General features: G+C 41.4%; 2 protein-coding genes across 2 annotated transcripts; both read right to left on the bottom strand.

Moving 5' to 3' along the window:
* Window positions 1-2,456: 2,456 nt before the first annotated feature.
* Window positions 2,457-4,414, bottom strand: LOC306966741 (cell adhesion molecule CEACAM5-like; the record flags this gene model as incomplete). The annotated part of the gene is made up of 4 exons (XM_079561556.1): window positions 4,167-4,414; window positions 3,655-3,927; window positions 3,320-3,571; window positions 2,457-2,572 (listed from the first exon to the last, which is right to left on the bottom strand). The coding sequence occupies exons 1-4, from the start codon at window positions 4,291-4,293 to the stop codon at window positions 2,457-2,459; spliced, it is 768 nt and encodes a 255-aa protein (XP_079417682.1). The 5' UTR covers window positions 4,294-4,414.
* A 13,880-nt stretch (window positions 4,415-18,294) lies between these two features.
* On the bottom strand, window positions 18,295-20,933 carry LOC306966742 (cell adhesion molecule CEACAM6-like; the record flags this gene model as incomplete). The annotated part of the gene is made up of 8 exons (XM_079561557.1): window positions 18,295-18,410; window positions 18,870-19,121; window positions 19,196-19,287; window positions 19,366-19,465; window positions 19,634-19,807; window positions 19,989-20,267; window positions 20,545-20,871; window positions 20,927-20,933. The coding sequence occupies 8 exons, from the start codon at window positions 20,931-20,933 to the stop codon at window positions 18,295-18,297; spliced, it is 1,347 nt and encodes a 448-aa protein (XP_079417683.1).
* Between the last annotated feature and the right edge of the window lie 4,750 nt (window positions 20,934-25,683).

Consider the following 25,683-nt stretch of genomic DNA (forward strand, 5'->3'; position numbering starts at 1 on the left):
GATTATACACAGCACCACTAAACCAATCTTAAATGCTCCGAAGACATTACTGTAATATAAACATTCAGGTGTATATGGTAATTGACTGGTAATACAGCAATCTAATCTCATTGCATACCTGCTATAACTGACAAGGATTTAATCTATTTACATGATGTAACTTTTCTTCTTGGGGTTAAAGTTCTGTGGATGCACTTTGTGATTGTATTGGTTGTTTATGATACAGGTGAAATTCGGGAAATTAGAATATAGTTCAAAAGTGCATCTATTCAACTCAAAATGTGAAACTAATATGTGATTATTGACTCATTATATGCAGAGTGACATAAGTCTTCTGATGATTATGGCTTACAGTCCATTTTCAGAATATCCTAATTTTTTACAAGCTGAGCCATATAATCGATATGACAACAAATAAAGGCCACAGACTTTAGATGTAATGAGTCCATCATATATCAGTTTTACAGTTCAAGCCGAACTACAGAAACCATGCACTTTTTAACAATATTCTAATTTTCCGAGTTTCACCTGTATAAGTAAATAAAAGGTCACAAATATCACATAGGCAAACACAGCGACACAAAGACACATAAGAAGAGAAATTAAATACCATGTGACATAAACAAAGATTTTAATTTTGTATTTCATAATTGTATGAATTATTTGGCTCTACATTATTTTAATAATAGACGTATGAAAAACAACGATAGAAAAGTTGAAATATTTAACAGTATATTCATAACTATTAAAGTTTATTCTCTACTTGCACATGACCCATAATGCTTTGCGCCTTGGGGGGTAGCTACGAGCTGGAGGCCTTTGAGTGCGAGTGACGCTACAGCCAAACAATGATGAAAAACAACTTCTGCTGTGCTCGTAATTTCTCCAACAATCGAAAACGGAATCTGGAAACACAAAGAGCCCAAGAGCTTTTTCCCCGATCGACTTTTCAAAATCAATAGGTAAAAAAGGTACAGATTTTTTTAAGGTATTTGGAAGATTCATATATTGTTTGCATTAGCGACCCCCATTATGGTATGGCACAAGTAGCGAATAGCAACTTCATATCCACATTTGATTAACACAATTTGAAATGATGAAGTTGTGCATTCATCGTTCATCATAGACGAGGTTTGTTCAAGTTGTCATTTGCACTGAGTCGTTTAGAGCAGTAGTTTCCAAAGTGGGGGTCGGGACCATCCTGTGGGTCGCGAGCACTGAGCTGCGAGATGAGTTCAAGATGTAAAAAAGAAAAATATTGATCATGTATAAATAATAACAACATAAATACATGCCATTTCAAATCGAGCAGGCTGCCCATTAGACAGGAGGAGGGTTTAATCTCGTCACTCACCTCCTACATTACCCTGAAATCTACTCTAAACTTGTATTATGTAGGAATCTGCTACATGTAAACACTGACTAGGTTTTTGCTCGTTTGGAAATTAAAAAAAAAAGTCTTTAGTGGAAAACTCCAGCACAACTGAAAGCCTGCACAAATGTATCTATGGCAAAAGCTTTTGACTGGTGATGTTGACTATTCACTCCTTTAACCTCTTAACCCCCACCCGAACCGAGTGCACTTTCTCTAGTTCGGCTTTACCCAAATCTAAAAGCTTCTCGACTGGAGTTTACAACCTACATGCCAGAGTAATGCCTCATTTGAAAGCTAAGACCTACAAAACTGATAGAAACTCTTGTTGCATTGTCGCCGCATTCATGTCACATTTTTTGTTGCTTTTTTGTCATGTTTCCGTCACTTTCATGTCGCTCTTTTGTCACTTTTTTGTTGTGTTATTGTTGCTTTTCCGGCACGTGTTTGTTGTGTTTTCATCGTTGTCTTCATCGCGATTTCTACGATTTTTTTCAATAAGCTTTTAGATTTGGGTGAAGCCAAACTTGACAAAATAAGCTTGGCTCAGGTGTGAGTTAAGAGCAATGGGCGAGGAACATTCTTCTGCATGGTCCTTATGGTGGGGAGCTGACATTGCTGTAATACCAACCTCTGGTGGCCGGGGGCGACTCTAAGAGACACTTGAGCGCGTTGTTTCTAATGGGACTTCAAACCTCCCAAGAACAGTTTAAAAGCCTGGCCCCTAAAAATCGCTTTGACAAATGTGACAACGCTGGTGTAAGTGAAATATTTTTAACCACACTGGTTTTTGTTTATCCGCCCAAACTTTGGAAGCATCTTCAGTACATTGACTGGCTCCAGAACCTGTCAATCAAGCTCTTGAGCTCTGTGGAGGCACCGCCCGCCCCGCGAGTGCAGAGCTTCCCGCCTTTTAGCCCTTTTGAGGAACAAGCTGCAGAGGAGGAGACAGAGCGGCCATTAAGGTTCGCACAGGACACGGGAACCTTTTTTCAATGAATGGGGCTGAATGGGACCCGCTCATCTTTATTATATTATATCTATGGCTAAGAGGTTAATTCTACAAACAGTTCATTCTACTTAGTCACATGTTTCTGTCATATATGTCATGAGTATTCTCGTATACATGTTTGTTTTCTTCGTCTGTGTTAAAGCTGCCAGTGTTCGAAGTATTCTCGTAGACATTCTCCATCTTCAGATCTATGTGTGAGGCACAAAACACATAAGTGAGTGTCTTTTATCAACATGTTTTATGAATTACATCTGAATACTCACTTCTGTTCTTTTGTTTTCTGTCTTTTCTAAAATAAAATCCATAACATTGTCAATTCCCAGAACTTGTATAGTAACATAAGAAACGATTTTGTGTTATTAATAACTTACTTGTGTTTAAACATGTAAAGCGCTCCGGAAGCCGCTCCAGCAACAGCCACTAATGAAGCCACAGTTATTCCAATGACGGCCCCAGTCGACAGAACGTTCTCTGGTGTCTCTGAACAAAATAGACCAATCACAATACACATGTTATCGTTCCAGCCCAAGTGTTGTGACATGAGTTTCGATTATGAACATCTTGATGCTCAATTTGACGTGACCATTTCAGAAAGAGGACAGGAGCCACTGAACTCTACCAGTGATTGTTGTTGATTGGGTCCACAAACCTGCAATATGATTCTTGTGACTTAAGTCCTTTCAATATCAATCTCACCTGCGAGACTGAATAATGACAATGAGCCTCGTGCCTGTTTTGTAATTAATGTGGATAGCACCATTTAACCACATCCAGATTACGTTATAAGGAAGAATTCTACCACAGACCACTGACCTGTCCTCCATCTCAGTTGTAAACTGTTTGTGTAAATATTATGTAAATATTATGTTCAGTTTAATTCTACAAATTAAACTGAACTTTACAGAAGGAAAAAAATGATCCAGTTAATTTTTTACCTGTCACATGTAATGCGTGTGATGCCTCTGATGATTTCAATGTAATATCATTTGTAGCTCGACAGATGTACTCTCCACTGTCTGAAGATTTGATATTTTCTTTAGTGTATTCATGTGATTGAACTAGAATCGTTCCATCCTTTATCCAGGTGTATTTAGCCGTTGGCACAGACTCAGCCGAGCAGCTCAGTTTTAATGTTGATCCTTCTTGAACCTTCCCTGGGTCTGAGATCTGAACATTTTCTGGTCCATCTGAAAAGTAGGGAACCATTAAAATCTATTTTCTTTTTCCCAATATGAAAAGAAATACCAAATAAGGAACACTTAAGACTCACAGTTTACATTCATTGTAAAATCAACACTCTGGCTGCTGAAGGAGTTACTGATTCTACAGGTGTATCTTCCAGTGTCTTTTTGGGCCAGGTTTCTAAAGGACAGCACTCGCTTTTCCTCATAAAAGACAATGTTTTCAGAGGGTTTTAGCTCGACTCCATTGATCATCCACTCTCTGATGAAGATGGAGCCAGAAGCATCACAGGTTAAATTCACTGATGCCCCCTCGACTGGAACATTGGAGGATGACGTGATATAAATATTTGTGATATTCTCTGTAGATGAAAAAACAACAAAAAAATGTTCTAAACATTTATAGATTAAATCATGTCTCTGCCAAATCATGTGCACAGTCTTAATTTAGTGGGTTGAGGAGACTCAGATTTCCCAAATGTTGCAGTTTTTGTTTTTGTTTTTAAAAATGGTGAATTCAGTGTTAAATCATGTAATCATCATGTAATTTCAAAACAAAAGGGCATGAAAAAAAAATGCACAAAACCGCTGGTGTTCTTACTCAACACTGAGATTTCTTCAGGTTGAGAACTTGTGTATCTGAGAGTTTTGCTGTTAACAGCCTGACAGCTGTAGTTTCCGCTCTGCTCGATCTCCAGGTTTATCTGAGCTCCAGTAGAAGAAAACATCTCTCCATTTATAAACCATCTGAACTGAGCTTCAGGTCTGGAGTCAGCTGAGCAGGAGAAAGAGACGACAGAGCCTTGTCCATAGTATTCAGCTGATGGAGAGATTGTCAAACTGACTCCTTCAGGGCCGTCTGGAAAAATAAGATGTTTTCACATAAGTTTGCATAATATCACAGTGGGTGACAATTTGTGAATATGCAACTGTTGAAATAACCACTCACAGCTTACAAAGAGTTCTTCATCACTGCTGCTGCTGACAGGATTAGACACGTGACATGTGTATGATCCCTGGTCATAGCGTAGCACAGTGACTATAGTGAGAGCAGCTCCTCCATCAGTGATTCGGACTCTGTCACTGGCTGTAACTTCAACACTGTCATTGAACCAGAGGAAAGACAGAGGAGAGGAGCCAGAGGCAGAGCAGGAGAGTCTGACAGTATCGTTGAACTCCAACAAGTCCGTGTTGTTTGCTGTTATACTCACAATAGAGACTCGCTCTGTGGAAGTGAAGATAAATTGTGTTCTTCTATTTTAACAAAGTTAAAAAGTTACACCATCAACCACTACAGAGCAAAACAGAATTATTAAGAATTGAATCACACTGTGGAATCTTTGTCCTCTCTAAAAATATATGTAACCGGTGTAGGGTTTGTGCCTTGTGGGACACCGTATTGCGTCACGCCCCTTAGCTTCCGCATTCCTATGCAGCCGGTGTTAGCATTTAAGCGGCTTGTAGACCGGTAGACGCTGCTCTCTCCCTCGCCAGACTGCCACCCGCTATACTGCCCTTTCATAGCTGCTGTAACCCGGGTAGGTCTGCGTGTTGTAGTGCTCGCGGTGAGTGCATATATTGGTGTCTATGTGTTGCCAATCCCGTTACTATGTTGTAGATGCTGACACGGGTGGCCCGATGCATGTCCGTGGCTTGGAGAGCTAATGTGGCCAAAACATAGGTACTCGTAGGTAGGCTACATAATACATATGTCATTGTCATGCCATGGTCACATTGTCGTGCATGTTCGTTTTTGTTAATATTATGTGTTTGCTCCGTAGACGCTGTTGGCCATTGCTGTTTTTATTTGGGTCTAATTAATGATTGATTTACATGTTAAAACTATAGGTTAATGTGTTTTGTTTTCGTTTTTGTATTGTAATCATTTCGTATTATTGGTTCGATTTTGGTTTTGTTTCTGTCTCCTAAGTTTTGTCTTCTGCTCCAGGATCTGGTCCGGGCGTGGTTGCCCCAGACGGTGGGGGGTTTGGTGGTAGTCCTTCACTCCTGCTCCATCACTCCGCGTGTGTTATGGTATTTTTGCACTCCCTCACATATTTGCACGTTTTAGTTTGCCCTAGTTTTGATCTGTTTTGCTTGTATGTGTGCGCGTGTGTGTGTGGTACACGGAGCGTGGTGAGTACTGTCCCCAACTTATTGCGCCCCCACTAGGTGCATCTGCGGTCGGCCAGTCCAGGGCATTTTTAAGCTAAGTAACTAGTCATTTTTCACTAGTTATCTCTTTTAACACTTTAGCTGTGTTTAAATAAATTATGCAGTAGAAAGTACATAAATAAATGAAATATTTTTACAATCCTAACTCGACTGTGTCTCTTTTTGACCATCTACTGCATCCTTTGTACTTGTGTTACCATCAGTCTTCACCCTTCGGTTACATATATTTGATTCTTCTTTTTGTTATAGAACATAGAACCTCAAAATTAAGGACAATCAATAAATTGGTATAGATCAAATAATACAAACACAATAAAATTAAATGTGGACAATTTTTAAATAAGCAAATTGTTGCTGTGGGGTCAAGTAATGCAAAACATTACTTACCGTATACGTTCAATGTAAGATCCCCAGGAATTGATTCATCTCCTGTTGGTCTGATAATAACGCCGTACTCTCCAGAGTCACTTAGAGCCAGGTTCCTGAGCTCCAGAGATCCAGTGTGGGGATTCAGAGTGACCCGGTCTTTATACTTCGGATCAATAGCGATATTACCACTGATAGAAGTGACAATGTTTTCACTAGCACCAGTATTCCATGATATGTAATTAAGTGTTGTTCCTGTTGAAGTCAGTGATGTGGTGAAAGTGACTGATCCTCCTTCAGCTGCATTCACAGAGTCCTCAGGCAACACACCAGCTCCTGAGGTTAAACCTGTCAAAGGGGAAAAACAGCTCTGAATGACGTAATAGTGAACAAAATAATAAATTAATTAAACTTAATATTCAGATGATTCTGTTCTTACCAATTATAGCCCAAAGAATAATCCCTGTTCGCCTCATCTTCCGTGGTTTCTCACTTCAGCAGGAACAGAGTCAGTGTAAAGTTCATATACTCTGCTGTTATAAAGCCATTTGTCTGTCATAAACTTCCTGGATTAATTATTATACACGGCGCCAAATGTCAAGTCGGTCATTTAAACCAATGGCTTTTTGTGCGTCGTATTAATCATTGGACACAATTTTTTTATTTTCAAGCAGCTTCACTCAGATTGTCATTAAAAAAGGACGGTCAACGATCTTTTTTTACTCTGCCCGACTAAAAAGCTTGATTTATGAACCTAAACAAACAGATAAGAGCCGCCTGTTGGATAATCACTGCCTGTTCAGGTATTTGCCCCACGAAAGAAGAAACACTGTGATTTTCAGGCCTGTTTCATAAATGTCTGAAAAAAACTAGTGTGGAAATGTTTAAGTCTAGTTTTATAGCGTATTTACAGTTTTATTTACACTTTAAATGCAATTAATACAAAGAAACGATAGACATTTGTAAAATAAATTATCAACTAGAAATGGTGATGAATTAAGACAATTTTCCAGATAACTTCCTCATCTTTGGGCAAAGCTTAATAAGTTTTGTGCTGAACTTCTGAGGTTTTATACATAATCACATGTTTCTGTCATATACATGATCAGTGTTCTCGTACACATGTGAGTCTTCTTTGTTTGTGTTTGTGTTGCCTGTATTTGAAGTATTCTCGTAGACATTCTCCAGCTCCTGATCTGTGTGTGAGGCAGAAAACACAAAAATCAGTGTCTTTGTAATCAACATGAATCACATCTGAATACTCACTTCTGTTCTTTTGTTTTGTGTCTTTTCTAAAATAAAACACATAAGATCATCATGTCACAGAACACAAAGAGTAAAATAAGACACTGCATTATTAATAACTTACTTGTGTTTAAACATGTAAAACGCTCCTGCAGACGCTCCAGCAACAGCCGCTAATGAAGCCATAGTTATTCCAATGACGGCTCCAGTCGACAGACCTCTCGCTGGTCCCTCTGAACAGAATGAACAGAATCACAACAGCTATAATTTTACTGCAGATTTTAACTTCATTGTTTTGTGTTCACAACTTGACATACAGTGGTCATATAACCTTGACAGACTAATCTCACATCTTTAAGTGTTTTGAACTCACTCCTGTGATAAGGCAATACACCTCTTAACAAAACTATAGTGGACGAAAAAGATCTATTTGCGCTGACAAATGATACATCCGGATTTTGTCTGTTATAAAATAAATTATATCACAGACCCCTGACCGGTCCGTCACTTCAGCTATAAATGATATGTGTCAATAATAATCAAAGTAGTTCAACAAACCACACTGTACAATACTGATGAAATAACTTTACAGTTATAAAATCTTTACCTGTCACATGCACTGCACGTGATCCCTCTGCTGATTTCATTGTAAAATCATTGATAGCTTGACAGATGTACTCTCCACTTTCTGAAGATTTGATATTGTCTTTAATGTATTCATGTGATTGACCCAGAGTCGTCCCATCCTTTGTCCAGGTGTATTTAGCCGTTGGCACAGACTCAGCCGAGCAGTTCAGCTTTAATGTTGATCCTTCTTGAACCTTCCCTGGGTCTGAGATCTGAACATGTTCTGGTCCAACTGAAAAATAGCAATGCATAAAGCAAAAGTGGTGTTTCTCAATAAATGACAGAGCAATAATGTAAAGTGCACTGAGACTCACAGTTTACATTCATGGTATAATCATCACACTGGCTGCTGAAGGAGCTACTGATCCTACATGTGTATCTTCCATTGTCTTTTCTGGTCAGGTTTCTAAAGGACAGCACTCGCTTTTCCTCATAAAATACAATATTTTCAGAGGGTTTTAGCTCGACTCCATTGATCATCCACTCTCTGGTGAAGGTGGAGCCAGAAGCATCACAGGTTAAATTCACTGAGCCGCCCTCCACTGGAACATTGGAGGATGGTATGACAGAAATATTTGAAATATTGCCTTTAGAAGAAAAAACAAACAAAAAAATATTCATAGAGGTGGTGCCAACATTTTTTAAATGCATAATAATTACATTGAATCATGTCTCTGCCAAATTGCCAGTGCATAATCTCAACTTAAAGGAATAGGCCACCGTTTTTGCATACTGAGATATGTTCTTACCTTAGCTTTGACGAGTTCTTTAGGACCTGTCTGATCTTCACCCGTGCCTTCAGTCACGTAAACACAGCGCAGACGGCGTTAGCATTTAGCCTCTCCCTCTCTCCTCTATAGCTCCAAAACAGGTCAAGATAGAAGCTACCAAGCTCTTCCACGTTTTCCCTATTTAAATATGGTTACATGACGTGTTACACTACAAAGTGTAATTACACAAAATTAAACAATGCGGATTTTCTAAGCGGATAAAAGGGGGGACTATATTGTAAGGCGTAATAATACCAGGAGTAGTTTGGCATCCGCACAGTAAAGTGAAGATTACTGCGCAGTAAAGTTGTCGAAGCTAAGGTAAGAACATATCTCAGTATGTAAAAACAGTGGCCTATTCCATTACTGTGTTGACGAGACTTGGATTCCCGCGTCATCATCTCTAATGTTAACGAACTATCAATCAAAGTCCGGCCCTCATTAGTATATGAGATTTCTAAAATGTTTCTAACAAAACCCTGCCTGGTCCGTTTAATTGTAACTAACCCAGTGTTATCACAGGAGCAATATCTAGCTGTATAAAGTTTTTTAAATATTAGGCACCAGGCTTTACAGTTGTTTAGAACATGTCTAAAGTGCATTGCTATCTAATGGAAAACTAGCTTGTTTTTCTGCCCACATATGAAAGTACAGCAATGTCGGCCCCCGAGCGTCGCGGTCACAAAGCAGTGCAACCAGTGGCCATCGATGCAGACTTAACATGTGTGTGTTACACCTGTAAAAAAGTAACTATAAAACAATACCGTCATATAGACATTTATTGTTGAAAAAGAAAGAGGCCATGAGACATAAAATGATATCATTATGAGAGGAAAAGGCCTCATTGTGAGTTTTGAAGAAGCTAAACTATATAACATGTTTAAATCTGAATTACGTTGTAAACTCATGAGGACATTTAAAAGTATGATCAGTCGAACTTATGATTTTTGCAGGGTTAGTGGGCTGTCCAGTCCGTGGGTGCGAGGGAGAGTGCGTCTGAAAGTCACAGCTCTAATTTCTCTGATGAGTGAACCTTTGAAGGTGCCCTCACTGAGGTCTGAGTCAAAGGGTGTAGGCTGGGAAGCGGTTTTGGAAAGGCCCGCCCAGTCCAAATATGGAAAATATGGACGTGCAACCGTTTTTGATGAGCTCCAACTGGTCCTGCAGGTGGGTCTGATAGAAAGGAGGGGAGATACTTCTGTTGCTCAAAAAATCCAAAATGTAGTTTGGGATTTTCATGATTCATTTAAAACCTGGAGTTTTGGATAATTAATGTTCTGTAATAACCCTAGTTCTGTAATGAATGTCTGTGGAAAATGAATACCTGTCACATTCACTGTACGCGAAGTCTCCATAGATTTCTGTGTGACATCATTTGCAGCTCGACAGATGTACTCTCCACTGTCTGAAAACTTGATATTTTCTTTAGTGTATTCATGTGATTGACCCAGAGTCGACTCATCCTTTGTCCAGGTGTATTTGGCCGTTGGCACAGACTCAGCCGAGCAGCTCAGTTTTAATGTGGATCCTTCTTCAACCTCCATTGGACCTGAGATCTGAAAACTGTGTGGTCCATCTGAAACATAGCATTACATAAAGTCAAAGCTATGTTTTTCAATACAGCATACGCAAAGTGCACCGAGACTCACAGTTTACATTCATGGTATAATCAACACTCTGGCTGCTGAAGGAGTTACTGATTCTACAGGTGTATCTTCCATTGTCTTTTCTGGTCAGGTTTCTAAAGGACAGCACTCGCTTTTCCTCATAAAACACAATGTTGTCAGAGGGTTTTAGCTCGACTCCATTGATCATCCACTCTCTGGTGAAGGTGGAGCCAGAAGCATCACAGGTTAAGTTCACCGAGCCGCCCTCCACTGGTGGATTGGATGACTTGACAGAACTGTTACTTATTTTACCTGTGAAGAAAAAAAAAACATGACACGTTTGCAGATTAGTAAAATATGACAGTACATTTTTCTTAATTAAATTTGAAAGTGTCACTGTGGCGTCACTGACAAATTCTCTGCACATCTCATACTTGATTAAGTTTTACCAAATCGTACAGTGAAAAACACAACAGTTTCACAAGCAGTGATTTTACTGTTAAGACTATGGTGCAATTCTAAAACAAGAGAGCGTGAAAAAAAATGCACAAAACCGTTGGTGTTCTTACTCAACGCTGAGATTTCTTCAGGTTGAGAACTTGTGTATCTGAGAGTTTTGCTGTTAAAAGCCTGACAGCTGTAGTTTCCGCTCTGCTCCATCTCCAGGTTTATCTGAGCTCCAGTAGAAGAAAACATCTCTCCATTTATAAACCATCTGAACTGAGCTTCAGGTCTGGAGTCAGCTGAGCAGGAGAAAGAGACGACAGAGCCTTGTCCATAGTATTGAGCTGATGGAGAGATCGTCAAACTGACTCCTTCAGGGCCGTTTGGAAAAATAAAACATTTTCTCATTACTTTGCATAATACAGTATTCGAGTGTAGACCCTTTTGTGAATATGTAACTGTAGAAAAAACAACTCACAGTTTACAAACAGTTCTGCATCGCTGGTGCTGCTGCTGACCGGATTAGACATGTGACATGTGTATCGTCCCTGGTCATAGCGCAGCACAGTGACTATAGTGAGAGCAGCTCCTCCATCAGTGATTCGGACTCTGTCACTGGCTGTAACTTCAACACTGTCATTGAACCAGAGGAAAGACAGAGGAGAGGAGCCAGAGGCAAAGCAGGAGAGTCTGACAGTATCGTTGAACTCCACCAAAACTGTGTTGTTTGTTGTTATTGCCACATTAGTCACTGGCGCTGTGGGAGTGAAGATAAATTGTGTTCCTCTATTTGAACAAAGTTACATATTTTTGTTCCCCTTAGAGAACATAAACCACTAAATAGCAAAACAGAATTACTATGAATTGAATCACACTGGGGCATCTTGGTCCTCTCAGAAAATATATTTGATTTTTTTTTGTTACGTTAGTGCATAGAACCTCAATATTAAGGATCAATCAATAAAATGGTATAGATCAAATAATACAAATAGAATACAATTAAATGTATAAAAATAAGTAAATTTCTGCTGTGGGATCAAGTAATGCAAACCATTAATTACCGTATATGTTCAATGTAGCTTGTCCTGTAATTGGATCATCTACTGCTGTTGGTTTGATGGTAACGCTGTACTTTCCAGAGTCACTTAGAGCCAGGTTCCTGAGCTCCAGAGATCCAGTCAAGATATTCAGAGTGATCCTGTCTTTAAACTCTGGATCAATCAAGATAATACTGCCAGCAGAAGAAGTGACAATGTTTGTAGTGCCCTTATTCCATGAACAAAAATCAAGTGTTGTTTCTGTTGGAGTCTGTGATGTGGTGAAAGTGACTGATCCTCCTTCAGCTGCATTCACAGAGTCCTCAGGCAACACACCAGCTCCTGAGGTTAAACCTGTCAAAGGGGAATAACGGCTCTGAATTATTTAATACAAAACAAAATAATAAATGTATTCAACTTCATATTTAGATGATTCTGTTCTTACCAATTACAGCACAAAGAACAGTCACTATCAGGCTCATCTTCCGTAGAGGCAGTGCTCAGTGTCAATATAAAGTGGGTAAAAGGAAGTGCTTTTATACTTGATTCAGTATTATACACTGCTCCTAATGTCAAGCCAATTACAGTTTGTGAGAGGTACAGGACACATATCTGATTTACATGCCACTCTTCTCCGATTGTCAATAATGAAGGACAGTCAGCTTTACCAGATATATTTAGAGTGTCTGACCTAAAACCTGGATTTACATACATTAACAAAACAAATAGATTAGCTGGATAATAATCACTGAATGTTCAGTTATGTTCACAAGAAGGAGGAAAAGCCTGATGTGCAGTTTATTCCATCAAATATTTTTTTAGCAGAAGCATATTTATAATTCTGAACACAGTATCATTCATCTCCTTATAGACAGATAATAATCAACATTTTAGCTTGTTAAAGTTTCTATCGCAGTGCATTCATTATATATGTTTACAGTATGTCTTCACTGAAAATGTGTCCCCCTCTTTCACATCAAACAAACCTGATGCTGCCTTTATACTTTTTTAGACTGGACAAAAAAGTCTAAATGCCCAAAAGACACAGTACTAAAGGCCATGTCACACTGGTTTAGACGGAAGAAGGGTGTTCTTGTCACAGGCACCTCCTTCTTTATCCTGAAATCTACTTTAAAATTGGATTATGTGGAAATCTGCTATATGTAAGGACTTCGGCTTGTTTTAACCCGGCAGTGCTTTGAAAAACTCTCTATTATGGAAAACTCATGTACGACTGGAATCCTGCACAAATGTATCAGCGAGAAAAGCTTTTGCCTGTTTTTTATTAATTTACTTGTACAAACAGTCCATTCTAATTAGTCACATGTTTCTGTCATATATGTCATGAGTATTCTTGTAAACATGTTTGTTTTCTTCATCTGTGTTAAAGTTGCCAGCGTGTGAAGTATTCTCGTAGACATTCTCCATCTTCAGATCTGTGTGTGAGGCACAAAACACATAAATGAGTGTCTTTTATCAACATGTTTTATGAATAAGACACTATGTTGTGCTGTGAATAACTTACTTGTGTTTAAACATGTAAAACGCTCCAGAAACAGCCACTAATGGATGTCCCCTGTTGACAGAACATTCATTGGTGAATCTGAACAGAATCAACCAATCACAATGTACAGGTTTTCATTACTCCCCAACACCTTGATGCTCAATTGTTCATGACATTCTGGAATTTGACGGAATAATTTCAGACAGAGGCAGGAGCCATTTAACTCTACAGGTTTGTTGACTGGGTCCACAAACCTGCAATAACCTTGAATTATGACATTGATGCTTGTTTTTTAATTTCATGTGGATACATCCAGATTATGTCCGTTATAAGGGAAAATTCTACCACAGACCACAGACCTGTCCTCCATCTCAGTTGTAAAATGTGTAAATATGATCTAATAAGCCCAATAGTTCAACAAGCTATACTACACAAAAACATGATGCCAGTTGATTTTTACCTGCCACATTCACTGTATGCGAGGCTTCTGAAGATTTCTGTGTGACATCATTTGTAGCTCGACAGTCTGAAGATTTGATATTGTCTTCAATGTACTCATGTGATTGAACCAGAGTCGTCCCATCCTTTATCCAGGTGTATCTGGCCGTTGGCACAGACTCAGCCGAGCAGCTCAGTTTTAATGTGGATCCTTCTTGAACCTCCATTGGACTTGAGATCTGAACATTGTCTGGTCCATCTGAAAAGTTGGGAACCATTAAAATGTTCTATTTCCCAATGTGAATAAAATACCAAATAAGACTCACAGTTTACATTCATTGTATAAGAAACACTCTGGTTGCTGACGGGGTTACTGATTCTACAGGTGTATCGTCCATTGTCTTTTCTGGTCAGGACTCTAAAGGACAGCACTCGCTTTTCCTCATGTAAGACAATGTTGTCAGAGGGTTTTAGCTCGACTTTAAAATCTCATCCTTTCTACTTACCATAACTTATGATTATTATTTACAATAGACCTGCTGCAGTTCTTAACAATGCACTTTATTGTTGTGGTGTTGTTTGTTTCATTGTCCCTACTTCATTTTGGACCTGACAATGACAATTCTGTCTCCTTTCCGGCATCTGATAAAAACACTCAAAATATCTATGAAAAAAAAACAAGAAGCACTCATGTATTTATGTCTTTATACTTTTTTTAGACTGGACAAAAAAGTGGTCTCAAAACGGTGGTGTCTAAATCAGATGCAATAAAATAAATCACACATTGACCAAAGATGTAAAATGAAATGCATTTTCAGGCCTATTTCATAAATGTCTGGAAAAAAAACTAGTGCGGAAATATTAAAGTATAGTTTTATTGTGTATTTGCAGTTTTATTTACACTTTAAATACAGTTTATACAAATAAACAACAAACATTTGTAAAATACATTATCAACTAGAAATGGTGATGAATTAAGACAATTTTCCAGATAACGTCCTCATCTTTGGGCAAAGCTTAATAAGTTTTGTGCTGAACTTCTGAGGTTTTATACATAATCACATGTTTCTGTCATATACGTGATCAATATTCTCGTACACATGTGTGTCTTCTTCATTTGTGTTTACATTGCCTGTATTTGAAGTATTCTCATAGACATTCTCCAGCTCCTGATCTGTGTGTGAGGCAGAAAACACAAAAATCAGTGTCTTTGTCATCAACATGAATCACATCTGAATACTCACTTCTGTTCTTTTCTGTCTTTTGCTTTCTGTCTTTTCTAAAATGAAACACATAAGATCATCATGTCACAGAACACAAAGAGTAAAATAAGACACTGCATTATTAAAAACTTACTTGTGTTTAAACATGTAAAACGCTCCTGCAGACGCTCCAGCAACAGCCGCTAATGAAGCCACAGTTATTCCAATGACGGCTCCAGTCGACAGATCCTCCTTTTGGTGTTTTTTTGATTCCTCTGAACAGAATGAAGCCATAATGAGACACATGATGTTTTTACTGCAGATTTGAACACATTGATGTTAATTTTTTTTGCCGTTCACAGTATTAGAATTTCAAACTAACACTTTTCTTTAGACACAATTTTAGCCTCTCTGTTCTCAAACAGAGGTCAAAGAAGCAACTGTTGTGAAGGAGATGCCATCCATGAACAGAAACAGCGGGCTTCGTTTTAACCTTTCTCCAGTAGACAACTATCTGCTTCACGTCAGGCCTGGAGGCTCTGTCATGTTAATGAGGCTGCAACTCAGCCCAGGACAGATCAACAGGCAGGTAATGAGCAGTGATCAGAGGAAATCAGGGCCGTTCAGATTAAAACTCAGGTGTGAGTTGGTTCATTTACTTAGAATTACAAAGACTCATAACTACAAAGATGTTTACCCGCAGGTGAGAGTAGCTGTTAATAGAGGGCAGGACTGAGCTTAAACTTTAGCGTCGCTGACGAAGCCTTTTGGATGAGAGGCGAAAAAGATGGACAACTCCTGTACGACTGAGAGCCTACACAGACATTTATTTGTTGTTGTTTTGACCTGAATATAAAATGATAATTGCTTAACATGAGGTTAAAAAAAAGTGTCCTCCAGCCTTAATTGAATTTATGCAGAAATTAATACCTGTCACATTCACTGTACGCGAAGCCTCTAATGATTCACCCGTAATATCATTTGTAGCTCGACAGATGTATTCTCCACTGTCTGAAGATGTGATATTTTCTTTAATGTATTCATGTGATTGACCCAGAGTCGTCCCGTCCTTTATCCAGGTGTATTTAGCCGTTGGCACAGACTCAGCCGAGCAGTTCAGTTTTAATGTTGATCCTTCTAGAACTTTCCCTGGGTCTGAGATCTGAACATTTTCTGGTCCATCTGAAAAATAACAATACATAAAGTAAAAGTGTTGTTTCTCAATAAATGACAGAGCAATAATGTAAAGTGCACCGAGACTCACAGTTTACATTCATGGTATAATTAACACTCTGGCTGCTGACGAGGTTACTGATTCTACAGGTGTATCTTCCAGTATCTTTTCTGGTCAGGTTTCTAAAGGACAGCACTCGCTTTTCCTCATAAAACACAATATTTTCAGAGGGTTTTAGCTCGACTCCATTGATCATCCACTCTCTGGTGGCGATGGAGCCAGAAGCATCACAGGTTAAATTCATTGAGCCGCCCTCCACTGGTGGATTGGATGACAGGACAAAACCATTTGTAATTTTTTCTGTGGAAGAACAAACACCATAAATCAAACATGTTTTCAATATAGTTTTTGATGTAGGTTGTTTCAAAATGTCAAAATAGTGAAATACTATTGTTAGAGGGGCCAAATGCAGTGGACACATTTTTTGACACATTAACGATCTTAACCCTTAATCTGCAGCACAGTGACTATAGTGAGAGCAGCTCCTCCATCAGTGATTCGGACTCTGTCACTGGCTGTAACTTCAACACTGTCATTGAACCAGAGGAAAGACAGAGGAGAGGAGCCAGAGGCAGAGCAGGAGAGTCTGACAGTATCATTGAACTCCACCAAGTCTGTGTTGTTTGTTGTTATTGCCACATTAGACACTCGCTCTGTGGAAGTGAAGATTAATTGTGTTCCTCCATTTGAACAAAGTTAAATAGTTAGAACCTCAACCACTACAGAGCAAAGTAGAATTTAATCACATTGGGGCGTCTTTGTCCTCTCTAAAATATATATTTGATTCTTCTTTTTGTTACGTTAGTGCATCTAATCAAACAGTAAATTGGTAGATCAAATAATACAAATAGAATACAATTAAATGTGACTTTTTTTTTTTTAAATAAGCAAATTGCTGCTGTGGGGTCAAGTAATGCAAAATGTTAATTACCGTAAATGTTCAATGTAGCTGTTCCTGTATTTGCTGGAGCTGTTGCTGTCAGTCTAATGCTAACACTGTACTCTCCAGAGTCACTCAGAGTCAGGTTCCTGAGCTCCAGAGATCCAGTAAAGAAATCCAGAGTGATCCGGCCTTCATAGTCAGGATTAATCTGTATGGCACCAGCAAAAAATCTGACGATGTTCACCACGCTAAAATCCCATGCTATATCATTAAGTGGTGTTCCTGTTGAAGTCTGTGATGTGGTGAAAGTGACTGATCCTCCTTCAGCTGCATTCACAGGGTCCTCAGGCAACACACCAGCTCCTGAGGTTAAACCTGTTAAAGGGGAATAACAGCTCTGAATGACCTAATACTAAACAAAAGAATAAAAAGATTAAACTTTATATTCAGATGATTCTGTTCTTACCAATTACAGCCCAAAGAATAATCACTGTTCGCCTCATCTTCCGTAGTTTCTCGCTTCAGCAGGAACAGAGTCAGTGTAAAGTTCATACAAGGAAGTACTGCTATAGAGCTATTTGCCTGTCATAATCTTCCTGGATTAATTATTATTCACTGCTCCAAATGTCAAGCCGGTCATTTAAACCTATTACTATTTCTTGTACTTTGTGTTATACTAGATCCAAATCCTCACTCCGATTGTTAATGAGAAGTGACTGTCAACACTGCAGATATATGTATTTAAAAAAATTGATTTGAGAAGATCCACTTATGCCTGTTCAGTTTTGTGCACAAAGAAAGACTATCAGGGGAGGTCTGGCTAAACAATGAAGCTTTATTGTTGATTTATGTTGTGATGTTTTCAACTCAACGCACAATACTACTCATTGACAAATAAGAATTAAGAGATGAGCTCAGTTATTGCTTGTTAATGTTTCTATCTCTTTGTAACTCTGCATTAATTATATATGGACAAACAGTTTGTCTTCACTGAATACATACTTACTTTATATTTTTTAGACTTGACAGAAAAGTAGTGTCTAAATGTCAAAAAGACGAGGTATTATAGAAGTGCACATGATCAGGTGTAACTGGAAATACAAAAATTAAAGGCTGATAAAGAAATGTCAGCAACAATGAATTGGGTTCAATTTCACATAATAAATATATACAATACGAAAGTGAAGTCTTAGATAACTACAGATCCCGGTCATATATTCTGGGGGCATTTTCGTAGATATGGTCGTCTTCAGTGTAAAAGTTGCTCCCTCTAGTGGTATTTGGAGGGTCGCTCCTTTTTGCAGTATCTCCTCCTGTGTCAAAATGAGTAACATTGTAAACAGATCTTTTTACCAATATTGAATGGAAATACTTACTGTTTTTATGTGGCCCTTTACCAGCACTAAAGGGAAAGATTACACCATTGTTGATATTACTTAAGAGTATGTATAATTGTTTATTATTTTATGTGATATAAACACTGTAATGAAAGATGGAGATGACTTACTGATATCTATAAATAAAGACACCTCCGACAGCAGCTCCCACAACAACCACCAAACATGCAATAGTTATTCCTGCTATGGCTCCAGGCGAGAGACCCTGAGGAGCTTCTAAAGACACAGAATCAACCAATCATCATCAAGTCTTGCACATATTTGAGAGTATCTTTCATTTATCAAAAACAACAATAATGAACTTGTGGGAAACATACTTGTCAAACCTTACTCTTAATGTTCCAGCGTCTAGTCCAGTGTTTGTAGTACATTTACCTGTTATCAGCACCATGTGTGATGCTTCAGATGTTTTAGTTGTGATGTCATTTGTGGCTCTGCAGATGTATTCTCCACTGGCTGAAAATTCACTCATGTTTTCAGTGAATTCAGATGAATCAGCAACAGTTGTTCCATTCTTAGTCCAGATGTAACTCGCAGCTGGTACAGATTCAGTGGAGCAGCTCAGTCTGAACGCTGTTTGTACTTGGACTTTTTTTGGACCTGACACTTCAATATTTTCTGGTCCATCTGTAAAAAAACATAAACAAAGAAGTGAAATGACCAGAATAACTTTATAAGCAGTGAGTTAATGCCGTACATACAAGTCACCACCATGTAGTATGTGTCCTCCTGGCTGCTGACGGGGTTACTGATGTTGCAGCTGTACCTCCCACTGTCTTTTCTGCTCAGGGATCTAAAAGACAGGACTTGATTTTGATGATAAAACATTATGTTTTCAGAGGAATTTAGAGGTGAACCGTTCTTCATCCACTCTCTGGTGAAGATGGAGCCAGAGGCGGCACAGGTTACGTTCAGTGAGCCGCCCTCCACTGGTGGATTGGATGACAGGACAGAACCATTTGTAATATTCTCTGTGGAAGAACAAACACCATAAATCAAACAAGTTTTCTTACTAGTCATTGATGTTGGTTGTTTCAAAATGTCAAAAATAATGAAATACTACATTGCTACTTTACTATGGTGTAAATTTAAAACAAACGGGCATGAAAAAAGATTCATATAACCAATGATGTTCTTACTCAACAGTGAGATTTCTTCAGGTTGAGAACTTGTGTATCTGAGAGTTTTGCTGTTAAAAGCCTGACAGCTGTAGTTTCCGCTCTGCTCCATCACCAGGTTTATCTGAGCTCCAGAAGAAGAAAACATCTCTCCATTTATAAACCATCTGAACTGAGCTTCAGGTCTGGAGTCAGCTGAACAGGAGAAAGAGACGACAGAGCCTTGTCCATAGTATTCAGCTGATGGAGACGTCGTCAAATTGACTCCTTCAGGGCCGTCTGGAAAAACAAGATGTTTTCACATAAGTTTGCATAACACAGCGTATTAGAGTGGAGAACCTTTAGTGAATATGTAACTGTAGAATTAACAACTCACAGCTTACAAAGAGTTCTTCATCAGTGATGCTGATGCTAAAAGGATTAGACACGTGACATGTGTATGATCCCTGGTCATAGCGCAGCACAGTGACTATAGTGAGAGCAGCTCCTCCATCAGTGATTCGGACTCGGTCACTGGCTGTAACTTCAACACTGTCATTGAACCAGAGGAAAGACAGAGGAGAGGAGCCAGAGGCAGAGCAGGAGAGTCTGACAGTATCGTTGAACTCCACCAAGTCTGTGTTGTTTGTTGTTATTGTCACATTAGACACTCGCTCTGTGGAAGTGAAGATAAATTGTGTTCCTCTATTTGAACAAAGTTAAATAGTTAGACCCTCAACCACTACAGAGCAAAACACAATTATTAAGAATTTTGTCACACTGGGGAATCTTTGTCCTCTCTAAAAATATATTTGATTCTTCTTTTTGCTACGTTAGTACATAGAATCAATAAAATGGTATAGATCAAATAATACAAATAAAATTGAATTAAATGTAAAAAAAAAAATAGCAAATTGCTGCTGTGGGGTTGAGTAATGCAAAATATTAACTACCGTATACGTTCACTGTAGCTTGTCCTGTAACTGATGCATCTACTGCTGTTGGTTTGATGGTAACACTGTACTCTCCAGTGTCACTTAGAGCCAGGTTCCTGAGCTCCAGAGATCCAGTATAGACATTCAGAGTGATCCTGTCTTCATACTCTGGATCAATCGAGATTCCGCCAGCAACAAAGGTGAGAATGTTTGCAATGCCCTTATTCCATGATATAAAATTAAGTGGTGTTCCTGTTGGAGTCTGTGATGTGATGAAAGTGACTGATCCTCCTTCAGCTGCATTCACAGAGTCCTCAGGCAACACACCAGCTCCTGAGGTTAAACCTGTTAAAGAATAACAGCTCTGAATGACCTCATACTAAACAAAAGAATAAAATGCCATCCATTCCATTTTCTTCCGCTTTATCCGGGGCCGGGTCGCGGGGGCAGCAGTCTCAGCAGAGATGCCCAAACTTCCCGATCCACACACACCTCCTCCAGCTGTTCTGGGGGGACCCCGAGGCGACACCAGGCCAGCTCGGAGACATAGTCCCACCACCGTGTCCTGGGCCTTCCACGAGGCCTTGTCCCACTAGGACATGCCTGGAACACCTCCCGCGGGAGGCGACCAGGAGGCATCCGGAACAGATGCCCGAGCCACCTCAGCTGGCTCCTTTCGACGTGAAGGAGCAGCGACTCTACTCCGAGCTCCTCCCGGGTAACTGAGCTCCTCACCCGATCTCGGAGGGTGCGCCCAGCCACCCTGCGAAGGAAACTCATTTCGGCCGCTTGTATTCGCGATCTTGTCCTTTCGGTCATTACCCAAATCTCATGACCATAGGTGAGGGTGGGAACGTAGATCGATCGGTAAATCGAGAGCTTTGCCCTCCGACTCAGCTCCCTCTTCACCACGACAGACCGATACAGCGACCGCATCACTGCTGACGCCGCACCGATCCGTCTATCGATCTCACGCTCCATCCGTCCCTCACTCGTGAACAAGACCCCGAGATACTTGAACTCCTCCACTTGAGGCAAGGACTCCCCACCGACCCGAAGAGGGGAAGCCACCTTTTTCCGGTGGAGAACCATGGCCTCGGATTTGGAGGTGCTGATCCTCATCCCGGCCGCTACACACTCGGCTGCAAACCGCCCCAGAGCACGCTGAAGGTCCTGGTTTGTTGAAGCCAACAGAACAACATCGTCCGCAAACAGCAGAGATGAGACTCTGAGGCTCCCAAACCGGACACCCTCCGGCCCCTGGCTGCGCCTAGAAATTCTGTCCATAAAAGTAATGAACAGAACCGGTGACAAAGGGCAGCCCTGGCGGAGACCAACACGCACCGGGAACAGGTCTGACTTACTGCCGGCAATGCGAACTAAGCTCCTGCTGCGGTCATACAGGGAACGGACAGCCCTTAGCAGAGGGCCCCGGACCCCATACTCCCGGAGCACCCCCCACAGGGCACCACGAGGGACGCGGTCGAACGCTTTCTCCAGATCCACAAAACACATGTGGACTGGTTGGGCGAACTCCCACGAACCCTCGAGTACCCGATGAAGGGTATAGAGTTGGTCCAGTGTGCCACGACCAGGACGAAAACCGCATTGTTCCTCCTGGATCCGAGGTTCAACTATCGGCCGGATCCTCCTCTCCAGCACCCCGGAATAGACCTTACCGGGGAGGCTAAGGAGGGTGATTCCTCTGTAATTGGAACACACCCTCCGATCCCCCTTTTTAAAGAGAGGGACCACCACCCCGGTCTGCCAATCCAGGGGCACTGTCCCCGACCGCCACGCGATGTTGCAGAGACGTGTCAGCCAAGACAGTCCTACAACATCCAGAGACTTAAGGTACTCAGGGCGAATCTCATCCACCCCCGGAGCCTTGCCACCAAGGAGCTTTCTCACCACCTTGGTGACTTCAGCCCCGGTGATGGGCGAGCCCACCTCCGAGTCCTCAGCCTCTGCTTCCTCATTGGAAGACGTGACGACGGGATTGAGGAGGTCCTCGAAGTACTCCTTCCACCGCCTGACGACATCCCCAGTCGAGGTCAGCAGCCCCCCACCCGCACTGTACACAGTGTTGGTGAAGCACTGCTTCCCCCTCCTGAGGCGCCGGATGGTTTGCCAGAATCTCTTCGAGGCCGACCGATAGTCTTCCTCCATGGCCTCCCCGAACTCCTCCCAGACCCGAGTTTTAGCCTCCGCGACCGCACGAGCTGCAGCACGCTTGGCCTGCCGGTACCTCTCAGCTGCCTCAGGAGTCCCACAAGCCAACAAGGCCAGGTAGGACTCCTTCTTCAGCTTGACGGCATCCCTTACTTCCGGGCGCCACCACCGGGTTCGGGGATTGCCGCCGCGACAGGCACCAGAGACCTTACGGCCACAACTACGAGCAGCCGCATCGACAATGGAGGAGGAGAACAGAGTCCACTCGGACTCCATGTCCCCAGCCTCCCCCGGAATCTGGGTGAAGCTCTTCCGGAGGTGGGAGTTGAAGACCCCACTGACAGAGGGATCCGCCAGACGTTCCCAGCAGACCCTCACAACACGCTTGGGCCTGCCAGTTCTGACCGGCTTCCTCCCCTGCCAGCGGATCCAGCTCACCACCAGGTGGTGATCGGTTGACAGCTCAGCCCCTCTCTTCACCCGAGTGTCCGAGACACGCGGCCGGAGATCAGATGACACGACTACAAAGTCGATCATCGACCTCCTGCCTAGGGTGTCCTGGTGCCACGTGCACTTATGGACACCCTTGTGCTCGAACATGGTGTTCGTTATGGACAAACTGTGACTAGCACAGAAGTCCAATAACAGAACACCACTCGGGTTCAGATCGGGGAGGCCGTTCTTCCCAATCACCCCCTCCCAGGTCTCACTGTCGTTACCCACGTGGGCGTTGAAGTCCCCCAGCAGAACAATGGAGTCCCCAGTCGGAGCACCATCTAGTACCCCTCCCAGGGACTCCAAGAAGGCCGGGTACTCTGCACCGATGTTGGGCCCGTAGGCCGAAACAACGGTGAGAGACCTGTCCCCGACCCGAAGGCGTAGGGACGCGACCCTCTCGTCCACCGGGGTGAACTCCAACACGTGGCGGCTGAGCTGGGGGGATATGAGCAAACCCACCCCAGCCCGCCGCCTCTCCCCGCGGGCAACTCCAGAAAAATGGAGAGTCCAGCCTCTCTCCAGGAGTTGGGATCCGGAACCCAAGCTGTGCGTGGAGGTGAGCCCGACTATATCTAGTCGGTATCTCTCAACCTCCCGCACAAGCTCAGGCTCCTTCCCCCCCAGTGAGGTGACGTTCCATGTCCCGAACGCCAGAAGCTGTGCATGCGGACCAGGTCGTCGAGGCACCCGCCTCTGACTGCCACCCAGTCCTCTCCGCACCCGACCCCTACGGATCCCTCTGCGGGTGGTGGGTCCACAGGAGGGCGGGCCCACGTCGTCCCTTCGGGCTGGGCCCGGCCGGGCCCCGTGGGCAGAGACCCGGCCACCAGACGCTCGCGTTCGGGCCCCAACCCCAGGTCTGGCTCCAGGGTGGGGCCCCGGCTGCGCCATGCCGGGCGACGTCACGGTCCTTGAATATTGTACGTCCATAGAGGTCTTTTGAACTGCTCTTCGTCTGACCCGTCACCTCGGACCTGTTTGCCATGGGAGACCCTACCAGGGGCATAAAGCCCCAGACAACATAGCTCCTCGGATCATTCGGGCACTCAAACAACCCCACCACGTTAAGGTAGCAGTTCATGGGGTTGAAGAAGAATAAAATGATTAAACGTTATATTCAGATGATTCTGTTCTTACCAATTACAGCCCAAAGAATAATCACTGTTCGCCTCATCTTCCGTAGTTTCTCGCTTCAGCAGGAACAGAGTCAGTGTAAAGTTCATACAAGGAAGTACTGTTATAGAGCTATTTGTCTGTCATAAACTTACTGGATTAATTATTATTCACTGCTCCAAATGTCAAGCCGGTCATTTAAATCTTTTATTATTTCTTATTCTAGATCCAAATCCTCACTCCGATTGTTAATGAGAAGTGACTGTCAACATTGCAGATATATGTATTTAAAAAATTGATTTGAGAAGATCCACTTGTTGGATATGTCTGTTCAGTTTTGTGCACAAAGAAAGACTATCAGGGGAGGTCAGGCTAAACATTGAAGCTTTATTGTTGATTTATGTCGTGATGTTTATAATTCTACACACAACATCATTCATCTACTCATTAACAAATAAGAATTAAGAGATGAGCTCAGTTATTGCTTGTTAATGTCTAAATGTTAAATGTTAAATCTATTTGTAACTCTGCATTAGTTATAGATGGACAAACAGTTTGTCTTCACTGAATACTTACTTTATATTTTTTAGACTTGACAGAAAAGTAGTGTCTAAATGTCAAAAAGACGAGGCATTATAGAAGTGCACATGATCAGGTGTGACTGGAAATACAGAAATTCAAGGCTGTTGATAAAGAAATGTCAGCAACATTGAATTGGGTTCAATTTCACATAATAAATATATACAATACTAAAGTGAAGTCTTAGATAACTACAGATCCTGGTGCATTTTCGTAGATATGGTCGTCTTCAGTGTAAAAGTTGCTCCCTCTGGTGGTATTTGGAGGGTCGCTCCGTTTTGCAGTATCTCTGCCAACTCCCGTGTCAAAATGAGTAACATTGCAAACAGATCTTTTTACCAATACTGAATAAAAATACTTACTGTTTTATGTGTCCCTTTACCAGCACTAAAGGGAAAGATTACACCAATGTTAATATTATTTAATAGTATGTATAACTGTTTTTATTGTTTTGTGTGATATTAAATACTGTGGTGAAAGATGGAGATGACTTACTGATGTCTATAAATAAAGACACCTCCGACAGCACCTCCCACAACAACCACCAAACATGCAATAGTTATTCCTGCTATGGCTCCAGGCGAGAGACCCTTAGGAGCTTCTAAAAACACAGAATCAAACAATCATCATCAAGTATTGCACATATTTGAGAGTATCTTTCATTCATCAAAAATCAAAATAGTGAAATACAATATTGCTACATTACTATGGCGTCATTTTAAAACAAAAGAGCGTGATGAAAAATCCACAAAACCGCCGGTGTTCTGACTCAACAAAATAATACATTCATTAAAC

Source organism: Gobius niger, assembly GCF_951799975.1.
Source record: "Gobius niger genome assembly, chromosome: 8".
NCBI lineage: Eukaryota > Metazoa > Chordata > Actinopteri > Gobiiformes > Gobiidae > Gobius > Gobius niger.